The 13,540-nt window shown below is 35.5% G+C and overlaps 1 protein-coding gene across 1 annotated transcript; it reads left to right on the top strand.

The window, feature by feature from the left end:
- The first annotated feature begins 3,962 nt into the window (after window positions 1-3,962).
- On the top strand, window positions 3,963-13,161 carry LOC131033688 (uncharacterized). Its single transcript, XM_057964967.2, has 6 exons — window positions 3,963-4,152; window positions 6,429-6,561; window positions 10,268-10,371; window positions 10,877-11,048; window positions 11,489-11,629; window positions 11,736-13,161. The coding sequence occupies exons 1-6, from the start codon at window positions 4,121-4,123 to the stop codon at window positions 12,789-12,791; spliced, it is 1,638 nt and encodes a 545-aa protein (XP_057820950.2). The 5' UTR covers window positions 3,963-4,120; the 3' UTR covers window positions 12,792-13,161.
- Window positions 13,162-13,540: the final 379 nt, after the last annotated feature.

The raw sequence follows: 13,540 nt of genomic DNA, 5'->3' as shown, positions 1-13,540 counted from the left end.
GTTGATTCATAATTTTCTTTAGGATTACTCTGAAATCTTGAGACAATACATACTGCATTCATAATATCAGGTCTTGTTTGTGGAGAAAGAGAAGCAAGAAGAACTTAATAGACCCAAAAATTTCAAACTCTATCAAAAGGAAAAAGATAAAAGTAACAGACAATTTGCCACCTCCTCCTATTACTCCACTGGTTGAAACTGTTGACACACCGACAACTGAGGATATGGAGACTACACATGAGGATACAAATCCTGATTCTAAAGTTCTATACGTAATGAATATTGATACACAAGAGGTCAATATTGTGGTTGATAAGGAAACCATTGGTGAGAAGAAAGATGTGGCTACTGAGCCACTAACTGAAAATATTGAGGTAGGAACACATGAAGAAACAACAGTTGATAACATTGAGATTGGGGTTGAGACACAACTTGAGCAAACTGAACAATCAGTTGATCCCCTGGTTACTGGAATGGATACTGACAATACCATTAATGCAAACATTGAAAAACCTAAAGAGTTAGAGCAACAAACTGATAACACAGAGAAACCGGTTGAGATACCGGCAGTGGACAATGCAGAGGTGCATACTGAGAAATCGACAGTGAATACCACTGAGACATCATCAGAGAAACCGACAGTAGAGAGCATAGTGAAACCCACTAAGGTACAAATTGAGAAACAGGAAGAGAAAAAGGTTGAGTCACAGGTTCATATAGAGACAGTGCCACCAACAACAACTGAGGAGCCTAAGCCTTTGCTGATAGAAATGTAGACACAAACTGACCTACCAGAGGTCAATACAAACAAAGAGGTTACTCACATCGGCAGAAAGCAGATTGTTAAGGTAGTTGGACAATCATCTGGTTCTTCCATGACAGAATTTAGACCAACTAATGTAACAGAGGTATTATTGGATTCAATTAAGAAAATCACAGAGTGTAATGCACTAACATATAAGGCTATTGATGATACCATTCCTATTCTAAAATTGATTGCACCCAAGTGCAATGTGGACAATAGAGTTTCTTTAAGTCAATTAGACACATTGTCTAAGTATATCACTAGTAACATATTGATAGTTGAATGGATAAATGAGGAGACATTTAGAGAGAAAATGCATAAAGAAAAAGAGAAATTCTTTGATGAGACAATAAAGAAGTGCATGGGACACTTTGACACCCTCCTACCGACACTAAGCAACACAATAATGGAGTTTAAGGAGTTGTACAGAGACACATGCAAGACTAATATTTTGACAGTGGATATAGACAAGAAGATCAGTGAAGTGGAGAAAGAAATAAATGATATAGCTAACAACATCATTGGTTCCTCCAAACCAATATCAGTTATAGAGCAGGAGATAGCAGGTTTTGGGGAGAAACTTGAGAAATTGGAGAAGGAAAAGGAAGGAATAAAAGGAAAGGCAAAAGATCTAAAATGTAGACTCAGTCCCAAATTGGATTACCTCATCTCTTTAAGGAAAGAGATATCTGAGGCACTTGTTCAAGGACTGAAGACACCGGAAGAGCAAATGCATCACCTCACTAGTACCATTCAAAGAATAGAGGCATCATTGAAGGACACTGACAGGTTCACTGAGAGCCTGGATTTTGTATTAGCAAACCTTTTTCAGATTGTAACCAATCGGTTACAGGGTTCTAGCTGATAACTACACTCAATTGACATTTTGACAACCTTTGTCATTGATGTCAAAGGGGGAGTAGTAGAGAAGAGAAAAATCCAATGACTTAGAGATCATCTGCTCAGGGGGAGGAGCACATAGTTTTGGTAAGATTTTTGGACTTCAATTTTTGGATACATTTTGAATTTTTCTCATGGGTGTTGCCATGAATGCCAAAGGGGGAGATTGTTGGCATTGCACACTCCCATGAGAATTGTAGATGATTGAAGGTATTGTCATTGATGGCAACCTTGCAATCCTATGACACTGACACTGACAGACTCTACACCTGCAGATAGTTCACCAGCAGCGACAAAGATGATTACCGACACCCCAACCGACATGATTTTGCTTATTATATTTTGTATTTAATTGTAATATCTTTTTGTAAGCCAACAAGGCGTATTGTAATAAGACTCATATATAAGTATGAGATCTTGTAGATCATTTCAGATGCGGACATGAGAAGATTATAGTAGATGCTGAACTGAAGCAATACAACATATTGGATTTGTATAATCCATTTTGTAAGTTAGTGAGACTTCCTTTTGTAATTGAGCAGTGAGCTTTAGGCAGTTGGCCTTCCTGCATGTGCAGGCCCCTATTGTAAGTAATATCCATTCATTGGCCAGAGAATGAATATTGTGGGTCACAAATCCCACCAAGGTTTTTCCCACACCAGGTTTCCTCGCCAAAAATCTTGTGTTATGGTCTGCTTTCTATGTTGTGTTTATTGTTCATATTTACTGCATTAATTCTTGTTTACTGGTACACTGTTTTGGAATGCAATTTATTTAATAAGATCAGAAAATCTATTTACCGGTTAGATACTGATTCACCCCCCCCTCTCAGTATCTTTGGGAATCCTAACATTGATGGTATGTTTGTCTATTCTTTAGCATCACTGAATCGAAATACTTATTAACATAATTTTCTCTCATAGGGTTAGATGAGAATAGTTGATTATGACTATAGATTTCCTTACAATAAGTGCTACAAAAACTCATCACTGTGACTATGTGGAGCATTATCACATGAGATACCTCACCCTTCATGTGCCTTGTCATCCCATGCCTACCATGCTAAATAGGATATTCTCATTTTTAAAACAACATATATTTTCAAACTATTTTTATTTTCAATTGTGAGACAAAAGCCACTCATGAAATACTTTTGCTTTGTTTTATAGGATTTCATGGAGAGCATACACTGAAGGAAATACTTTCATGATCACATCCTTGTAGGGTGAATTACTTTATAAGACCTCATTCCATATATCCTTCAATGTTTAAAAGTCTACTTTACACACATATCTGTGAATGCTACATTCTTTGAGGGCACAAAATGTATGATGGAATTTGTATACCCATGTCATTCCCATTTAGTTTTGTACCCATTTTGAGGAAATGTCTTGATACATGTACATAGTGACAAATGATGCAAAGTTGTGCAAAGTTGTGCTCATTCCCCTTGCCTTTTACCCCTTCATACATATACATCCCCTTAAATATACATCCCCTTAAACTTAGCCACCAACCTTATCCTTATACGCACACATACCTATATATTTCCCTTATCTACACATCCACCTAGATTTCACCATATGCTCACTGTAAGATATTCACATGGTTGAAAACTTTTCCTCTTCCCTTTCATAGTTCAAATTCAAACTTTAGCCAATTAGACCCCTTTTTTTCCCATTCTAAATCCACTTAGTACACGTTTGACACAATTTGATGTTATGTGCTAGTATTTAAAGAGATTCAATACATTCATTCTAAAATGTCATATTAGACTTTTAAAGGAGCAACTTATAACAATACGTTATGATTTGGTACTTTAGAATGAGTAAAGAATTTGCATACATCATTCTAGGACCCTTGCCTGCTATATTTTCCGATCTTTATATACATTTTCAAGGATTGACCTAGAAGAATTTGTCTCTTTATGATACAACAATAATTTTGTACAAGTATTCTTAATTACTTCTAACTCAACATTAGTCAAGTACACAAAAGACTAAAAAACATATGAAAAAAGAAGAAAAACATAATTATGTTCTAAAACAACTAAAAAAATATAAGCCGTATTTTAAAATGAAAAGGAGAAAATTTTAACGTCTATGAAACTAAGAATAACCTATAGAACAGAAAACAAGGTAAATGAAAGCAGCCATCCCTCTATAACCGTTTTCTTTCCGGGCTCCAACTTGACTCTTCCTTGGAAAGATATACTCCACAAATTGACTCACAAATGTCAAATTTACTCTCAATTATTCCAATTTTGAAAATCATGTCCCTTTTCAAGGTGGGGAGGGAAAAACGCCCGTTAGAAATCCACCATGATTCATTTCATTCCCCGACAAATATATTTTTCCACTAGAAAATCCAGAAGAAATGTTCTAAGAGTTTTGGAAGCCAAAGAAGATATTCACGATGTTCAAAAAGAGTTTCAAGTCTGCAAAATGGTAAGCAGCTATCTCTCTACACGGAACAAATTAAAATAGAAACCAGTGTGTGTGTGTGTGTGTGTTTTCTGATGAAGCAAACGACGCGCTGTTTTAAACGAAATAAGAAAAACAAGTTTCTTTTGTTCGGTTCGAATAACTGCATCGCATTGGTTTCATTACATAATATGGGTTACAATTTAGGCTTTTGGTTTTCAGAATTACAATTAGGATTAGCATTTTAATCTAATACGCGACCTTGGTAGGGATTTATTAGTGATTCAATTGGAACAATGTTACTGAGAACAATGAGCAATATTTGAGAGTTGTCCATGAGCCTTTAAATCAATATTTGGTTATTCATTCGGCAATCCATTACTGATTTTGCATTTTAAGCTGACTTCAAATTCCATGTCAAGTCTCCCTAGCTAAGGGCAATTGGTGATTCAGTTGGAATGATCTTTCTTAGATCAATCGTCAGAATCTGAGTGCTTCCTTGAGTTTTTAAATTATCAGTTTTGGGTTATTCACTTGGTAATTTGTCACTTAGATTTGGCTTATTCGTTCGGCAACCCGTTACTTAGATTTAGCATTTTTAGCTAACATCCGATCATATGGCAAGTATTTAGTATTTAGGTGCTGCCCATGAGTCTTAAATATCAATTCTGTGTTTTTTGCTCGGTAACCCATTACTAAGGCATTTTTAGCTGACATCCAATTCCATGGCAAGCGTCCCTCTGTAAGGGATTGTTGGTCATGTGGTTGGAATCCTATCACTCAGAACAATGATCAGTGTTTGTGTGTTGAGTATGAGTGCATTTCCATGGTTTTGGTCAAAGTTAAAAAAAAATCATTATCGTGATTTTCAGTGGACAGATCTCAGCACGTTTCATGGATTTAGAATTTATAGTTAAGATTCAATTCTGGGGTTGATATCCTCTGTACGAGTCTATAGCCTACAAGATTACAGTCATTCAATTAGAAATCTAGAATCCACTTTCAAAGGTTAAAAGTATTTTGGAGATGACCACGAGTCATAAAATTCATTTTCTGGTTATTTTAAGATAACATTCAAATCTATGGCAAGTATCCTCTGGACAAGATTATAGGATTCTCATAGATGTGTTAACCAGTCCAAGGGTCAGTGTTTTTGATCTGGCTACGTATTAAAGCCATTATCAGGTTATCCAATTTGTAACTAATTGCTTAGATTTAGATTTAAAGCTAGAATGCATTTATATTGTAAGTCTCCCTCTCTTAGAGATTATACGTCATTGTCTTGGCACCCTGTTACTGTAATTAACAATCAGAGTTTTGGTTCTGTAATTAAAAATCCTTACCAGGTTAGTCACTTGAGAACCTATTTGTTAGATTTAGTATTTGAAGATAACATAGGGTCGTTTTGGTTCTGGTAGGTCTCCTTCTGTAAGAGAATCTGTTATAGGGTCGTTCGCTTGGTATCCAACTACTAAATTAAATACCAGTATTTGGGTGTTGCACGAGTCTTGAGAAACATTATCAGGTTATTCACTTGGCATCCCATTACTTAGTTAGATTTGGCCTTTCAAGTTAAAATCCAATCCTATGGCAAGTCTTCCTATGTACAGAGTTAAAAACTTTGAATTGCAATCCCATTATCCGAATCAAGGACCAGTGATTGGGTGATGGCCTTTAACTTAAATATCACTTGGCAATCCCCTTTACTTAGCTTTAAAATTTTAATATTAAGTCTGTGGTCAATCTCCCTAAGTGAAAGAACTAGTGGTAAATTCTCATGTCGTGGCCTAGCCAACGCATCAACTTTGTCTATAAACCCCCTGTTGTATGAGTTATAATTTATAGGCTTATGTAGTGTCTGATTACTTAATTTTAACCATCGTTTAGGTGCTGACCCTGAATATGAGTCTTTTCTTTGAAGTCATTGTCAGGTTACTTGGCCACTCATTTCTTAGATCACCTCAAGTCTTTCTGGTACGTATTTTTGGTACTAGATTGTTTGAGAGCATATGCTGCATCTTGATACTCTGTTTTTTGTGTAAACACTCAAGAACAATGTTTTGAGTCTGCTATTATTATCAGGCTATACTGTGGAAACCCATTGCTTAGATTTAATAACTTTGGTGAACTTCAAGTCAATTGGAATTATCCTCTGATCTTCTGCTGAGGGATTTTATAGTAGATTACTTGAATTTCATATGTTAACCACTGATACTCTGTGTCTCTGGATAATTATACTTAGAATGCATGCTTTGTTTCTTTGGCTAAATCTGGAATACATACTTTGCCTGCGTGAACAGCAAAACCCTGGTAAGGCTGGCAATGTCACGCATAAAGCTTCTGAGAAACAAAAGGGATATGCAACTGCAGCAATTGAAGAGGGATTTGGCTCTTCTTCTTCAATCTGGTCAAGACCCAAGTGCTAGAATCCGGGTTTGTTCTGTAATCTTTCTTGTTTTTTTGTTGGAATGTCTAATGTCAAAAATTTAATCTGAGATCAGAGATCAAAACCTCGATATAACTGCTTATTCTATTCTTCAATTTGAATTTATTCTTAAAGTATACTTTCTTTGCATCCAAGTTATATTTCACTTAATTTATTAAATTATTTGTACTTAAAGAAATTTCTGGCATCTGTTCTAAAAATTGTAAACACAGTAAATGCTGTACAAGAAGCTAGTGCTATCCAGGTTATATTCACTTAATTTATTTTGCATCTCTTTGTAAACATGTTATATCCTACTTGTTGTTTCCTTTAGGCTTTCAATTCAAAATTTGAGTTTTCAATGAATAATCTGATTAAGGAAGCCAGTGCCAGGCGAGATTTTCTCCCATACTTTATGTTCTCCCTGAGTATATTGAGCTGCCTGATTTTTTTATTGCAAGGGATGATGAGTCCATCAGCTACCATGACATTAAATACTTCAAATCCTTCAGCTTTGAGTCCACTCTTGATTTACAACCTCTCATCATTGAAGTTGGGGGTAGCTCCACTATCTATGAGTATTGTGATTTGCGAACTTTGAAAGGATTATCTTGGTGCATCTAAGAGAACCAAGTGTACCTCCATGGGTCATCATTTTCAAAATCAAATGTGGTTCTTGTTCCTTTGCTATCTCTTCAGGTTATTTAGTTTCTTTTTCCTCGTCAGAAATTGTAATATCCCTTTTTGGGTCTATTTCAATATTCATGGAAACTTTCAATATTTTTGGAGAGCACTGGTTTAATTGTAACAATTTTATGACAATAGCAGTGTTGTATGGGTCAAAATTAATACAATGGTTTTTTTATAATGCAAATCCAAATTTCAAGGAACATTCCACACTTTTTGGAGGTATTCAACATCCTTCGAGAGCACCAACTTTCCTAAGACCTTGGGATGTGTCGATAAAAGTAATTAAATAAATATTTTAAGTTGTCTTAAGGTGATTTTATATTATAAAGGCAACTTATGGCCTACGCTATAAAGTTTTAGTACTAGGCATGGGGTACAAGTAACTTAAAAGGTTATTATTTAAAAGTGACATTAAAATGGATGATTAAAAAGTAATATTTAATTAAAAGTTCTCAAAAGTCACTTTATTTTATTATTGATGGGAAAAGTGAAATTATTCAGCTGCCCTGAAGTTGTAAAAGTACCTTTTTAAAGAGCTGTATAGAGAAAAAGGTTAGATTGGATATTGCATTTGCTGTTTGCTTTGAGTGAGAACATGACTTATTTTCATATTTCTTGATGATGGAAACCTTCTTGGAATACTAGTTTTAGGGACAAAACCCCTCCTAGTTGGAAAGAGTGATTTGATCCAAAATTCACCTATGTGCTGAAAATATTAGGTCTTAGGAACAAAAATCAATAACATCAATTGTAGCAATTTCAAACAGAGATTTCCTTGGTGTTGAAAATGTAAGACGTTCAAATATATGTTGCAAGGTTAAGTCATTTTTCTAGTTGTGTTCTAATGGAAGTTTTTTGATGTGTTTTAATCTGATTTTTCTGTGCAAGGGTTTTATTGCCGATTGCAATGATTGCATGATGCTAATGATTGATGGTGGAGACTTGAGCAAATTTGTGAATAATGTTGTAGATGACATACCATTCCTCTTGGCTGGGCCATACATCCTATGCTAGCCATACATACCTTGAAAGGGGCGTGTAAACTAGTAGAAGGAAGCACTCCATTTTGATAGGCTTTATCACTTTGTTTGAGGGCACCAATTAGACAGTTTCCTAATCCGAAGTCATTTCCAGGTGAACAAATGATGATTTGATGAATTGGATAAGGCCACAATATTTGTTGAGAAGATTCGACACATTCAACAATAGGTTAATAGGATTTTGTACAGAACCAATGACAAATATAATCATCAACATGATCAGCATTGGGTCCCTGGTTAGTTCTAGTTGCGAGACAAGGTATGGTTGTACATTTAGAAAGGGTTTAGGGCCCAAATAGAAAACTTATACCATTCAATATATGGTGCATTTGAACTCAACTTGTCATCCTATCTTGTGTTGCATCTGGCGTTCAATGCATAATTACTTCAGCCATACATTTCACCAATGTTGGACATGTCAGAGGTTGTTGAACAATTGCAAATGACAAAACTAAACCCTGATACACTCGTTGATATATTGGTCAAGGAGATGAATCAACAAATTCCACTCTATTTGTGCATTAGGGCAAGTGGTTCACTAGTAACTAGAGTAACCAAAAATTCCCTTATCTAGTGCAAAAACTATGAGCAATGGATCCCAATGCAAAAGATCTAGAAAACATCTCAAGTCATCCAAGTGGCAATCATGAACAAATTTTTGAAGATTTTTGAAAATATGTTTTTGGGTATTTTTTCTATGTTCTATGTTTTGCATATTTGAGGCCCTTCGGAGCAGAATTTGGTAATGTGATGGCCAACTTGCTTACATTGTGCTCCAACTTGGATTGATTAGTTCATGGCCAAAGCTTTCCAACACAGACAAACTTCAAATCTAATTTATTCAGCTTTTCTGCAATTGTCAATCTTCTTTCATTTGAGTTTTATTCAGTTGCTGCTTGTTATACATTAAGTTCCTCAACTTGTCGGTACCAACTTAATTTAGATCAATAGCAATAATGAAGTTAGGCTTTAGCTATTTGATGAAATGATTGCTGAGGAATTTCATGGAGGAAGAATGGTATTGCAAAGTTTCAAATATAAATGATGCTGCCTTGAACTTAAGCATACACAGAATTATAAGGAAAACACAACTTTATGCATTTGCCTACTACCCTACACCCATCAAATATCTCGACTTTCAGCAATAACTACTACATCTACACTTATATTCAAGCATCTCACTAAAGGATAATTTTCATGATACTTAGAATTGTATTTGCATTCATGATAGTTTATCATACACCATGCTTGTGTAAACCTCTGCTTGAGAGAGGATATCATAAAATCAAAAGTAAAATGATTTGAGTTCAAATTTGAATAGTGGAATGTTATACACAAAGTTAGCTTGAACTGAACCTCCACTTGAGAGAGGTACAATGGAAACAAATGGAATCAAGTGACTCATCAAAAACCCTGGTTTGGTCTTTTAATGCGGATTTACATTTATAAGGAATCTGATGTATGTGCATGTTATTTGTGGTTACATTATATGATACTTTTAATAAGAAAGAAAGTAACAATAAAGAATACAGGGTTTACAAACTAGTTGCACTGTATCTACATTAGGAACCTTGTCAAAAATAAAATAGCCAAAAGGAATGCAACTTCATAAAACAAGACTTATCTAGACTGTGGATATTATTCGTGGAAAATTGATTGTCCCATATTTCGCATGAGGTATTTACCAGTATGGATTGTAATTTGTTTTAGCCTTGGGGTAAAGGCTCAGATTTTAACCTTTTCTGTACAACTGTGTTGCTCAGCTGATATAAGTGTCTTGTTCTTCCATGAATATAAGAGGCAATCCTATAGAGAAGAAGAAAAACATTCCCTTATTGATTTTCAAACTTCAAATTATTTTTTTGAACGTGTCTGAAAATGTTGCATCTTGTTTGAACAAATCTTTTTAAGTACTTAATTTCATGGCCATTCTTTTAATTTTACGTGGTATATTTTCCCTGTTATCTTTAATGGTTTCTTACAGGTTGAACATGTAATAAGAGAGCAAAATATCATGGCAGCATATGATATCATTGAACTCTTTTGTGAGCTAATTGTGGCACGTCTGTCCATCATTGAATCCCAGAGGTATGAATCCTTACCTCTAGCAATGACACAGCAAACTTCATTGTTCCATTTTTATTTGAAACAAGAAAGATCACACATTGCATCATAGTAGATTGCTAATACAAGCATGTTTGTTTTTAAGTTATTTTGATATTTTGAACATAATTTTACCAGTACATACTAATGTGTCCTCGAGCAATTAGGATAGCAAGTTGCTATAGCTTCATTTGCACAAATTAAAAATCCAATGATTGATGAAAGGCGATACACATATCGGTTAACCACAGAGATACAAGCTAACCATGTTTCTATATACAATTTTTTTTTCAAGTGCTTCGATCATACTACTTCAGAACAGTGAATGTCATTTAGTGTTTGATAATTATTTAATAAATTTACCATATTTTTCTTCCAATATTTACCTTCCAATCTAGCCTTCAAAACTTTGTTGTATATTATTCTTTCCCTGGGTAGAAATATGCAGCCAAGACTCAAAGCTATTGAGTGCTCGTTTGTGTGTTTACAGCAAATGCCCTCTTGATTTACGGGAAGCTCTTTCAAGTTTAATATTTGCAGCTCCAAGATGTGCCGACATTCCAGAACTCCTAGAAATTCGTGATCTCTTTGGAATGAAGTATGGTAAAGAATTTGTAGCTGCAGCTGCAGAACTACGTCCAGATTGTGCTGTCAATAGAACAGTATGTTAAATTTTAACATTGTACGCTATTCAGTGAAGCTAATTATGATAAACATTAAGCAGATTATATGAAAAAAAATTGTCTTTTATTAAGTCCATTTTGATTTTTTTTGCTGGTATTCAAGCACCATATATGTTTCTGAGTGAAAAGTTCAGAACAATTAATTCTACTCTGCTGATTAAATAAGAATTGAGTTTGGTTTAATTACTAAGAGAGCTTTTGTCGTATTACTGGTCATGGGTTTAGATTCCCATTGGCCTGTCGTCTGCAAAACAATGCAGACTTCAGGTTGGCTTCCATTTGTATAGCAATTACATGGGAGGATGCCTTATATTCCTGCTACATGTCTGTTACTTACATTTATTAAATTATTTCTAATTGAATTATGCTGTACTGAAAATCTCAGAACATTGAGATTCATGCCGGTTTGTGCTTTTCAGATTATTGAGAAGTTATCAGTGAAAGCGCCTAGTGGTCAAGTAAAGCTGAAGCTCATGAAAGAAATAGCCAAGGAATATCATGTTGATTGGGATCCAGCAGAATCAGAAGAAGAATTCTTAAAGCGTCCAGAAGACCTACTTGTAAGATTATAAGAAGACTCTCTATACTCTTAGTCTTGACAGTAACTTGCAACTCATTTTTGTGGGACCCTGAGGACTAACTTTTCTTTTCAATTCTTCTGTGCAGGATGGACCAAGTAAGTTTATTGCTGCTACAAATTTATCAACAGTCTCTAAAAAGGATCACTGGCCTACTACTTCTGGTCAAAAGTTTGAATCAAAATCCCCAGATTTACATCAAAGTCCCCAGAGAAACATGTCACGCACATCTACAGGATCATCTGGCATGTGCAATGAGGATGCTGTTTTGCATGCTGACAAAGATTATAATATAAATTTCAAAGATACAGCCTCTGCTGCTAAGGCAGCTGCTGATTCTGCAGAGATAGCAGTCGCAGCTGCACGGGCTGCTGCCAAACTTGCAAAGCAGGGTAATCTTCAAAACCATTGTCAGGAAGCACCTGGTCCATTTGATCCAAGCTTAAGTGATGACGAGACAGATGTTGCCGGCAACTTGAGAATGAACAGAAAACAGTATTTACATCAGGCACAATCTTTTCATGGGTATGATCACAACAGGAGAGCACGGGTTGAAGGTCAAGTAGGAAACAAAAACCTTTCCAGGAGTGTAAGTGGACAAATAAGTAGGGAAAGTGAAGTACAAGATTCTGATGACGACTATGAAATGCCGGTGAAGAGGAGTAGCAAACAGGATGCTACACATCATGGAAATGAAGTAAAATACCACCATAACAATACACAGGCTATGCAAAACTATGACAATATAAGGTCAGAAAGGCACTCTTTTGGCAGGTACAGAGATGATCCACTCGGGGACTCAAACATTCCATCACTAGCACCCAGGAAGACTCAAATGGTGTACTCGAACAATCTTGCTTCTCCAGTTTTTGATGAATCAGACTGTACAGACTCTGAGAATGATGAAGATAGTGATACAGAACAGTTTGTTTCTGAGAATAGGAGTAATCCTCAGTCAGAATTAAGACTAGCAAGTCAACCCCCAACAAGGCCTCCTCCAGGAGTGACATCCTCTACTTTTAACAACTCTCAATCATCACCCTATGTGGGATTGAACTCAAGGGCCTCCCATGTTCATCCAAAGCTCCCAGACTATGATGCCTTGGCTTCCCGTTTTGAATCCTTAAAGTACCAAAGGAAATAAATCATGATACAGTGTTGATGAAGATAATTAAAACTCTCGGAAGAAGGTAGCTCTGTTCTTTCCATACATGATAATGATTTTTCACCAAGGTGCACAAGGTCCAAGGTATAGAAATCCTGTTTCACGGATAAGAAGTCACAATGTTTCACAACTATTTGATATTCTTTAGACATTTGTAGTGGTTATTAAGACATTAGGATCATTTTTTAAGGTATTTTGGATGAAAATGTCGTCCTTCTGTTCTTCCCTGGCTCTAAGCAAGGTTACCGGGTTTCAACACCGGCGCTGAACTGGCAGCCAATATTTTAAAAAATTACCTGTAATTTCTAATTTGATGTTTTAAATCTTAATAAATCGACGTGAATGATGATCATGAAATCTATATCCCCGTTTTGGCTTAGTGATTATTTTTTAATTTTGGTACATTTGAATGATGCATGTACCATCTTGATCTTTATGCTTGCAAACTTTATTTTTCAGTAACTTCTCTGCACCACCTTAATCTTTTTATTCTCCTTGGGTTTGGAACAAACTATTTTTTAAGTCTTGAACTCTCTATCATCCTAATGATGGATAGAGTTTGATCCCCATGAAAAAAACACAATCAAATCTTAAAAAACAGTAAAAATAACTTCTATGTAATTCATATTACACCCGGAATTCACAGGACTGGTATCTGAAACTCATACCAGACGGGAAACGAGTCTGCACCCATGAAATCTTGTAATTTTGCTTTTGAGAGCAAATGG

The sequence above is a fragment of the Cryptomeria japonica genome, chromosome 5 (assembly GCF_030272615.1).
Source record: "Cryptomeria japonica chromosome 5, Sugi_1.0, whole genome shotgun sequence".
Lineage (NCBI taxonomy): Eukaryota > Viridiplantae > Streptophyta > Pinopsida > Cupressales > Cupressaceae > Cryptomeria > Cryptomeria japonica.
Note: the sequence above shows the minus strand (reverse complement) of the source record. Positions and strands in the feature narration are given on the sequence as shown.

Coding starts and splice junctions, on each gene's coding strand:
- LOC131033688 (XM_057964967.2), top strand. CDS start 4,121: ATGTTCAAAAAGAGTTTCAAGTCTGCAAAATG. Junction 6,562..10,267: donor ACCCAAGTGCTAGAATCCGG/GTTTGTTCTGTA, acceptor GGTTTCTTACAG/GTTGAACATGTAATAAGAGA. Junction 11,049..11,488: donor ATTGTGCTGTCAATAGAACA/GTATGTTAAATT, acceptor TGTGCTTTTCAG/ATTATTGAGAAGTTATCAGT.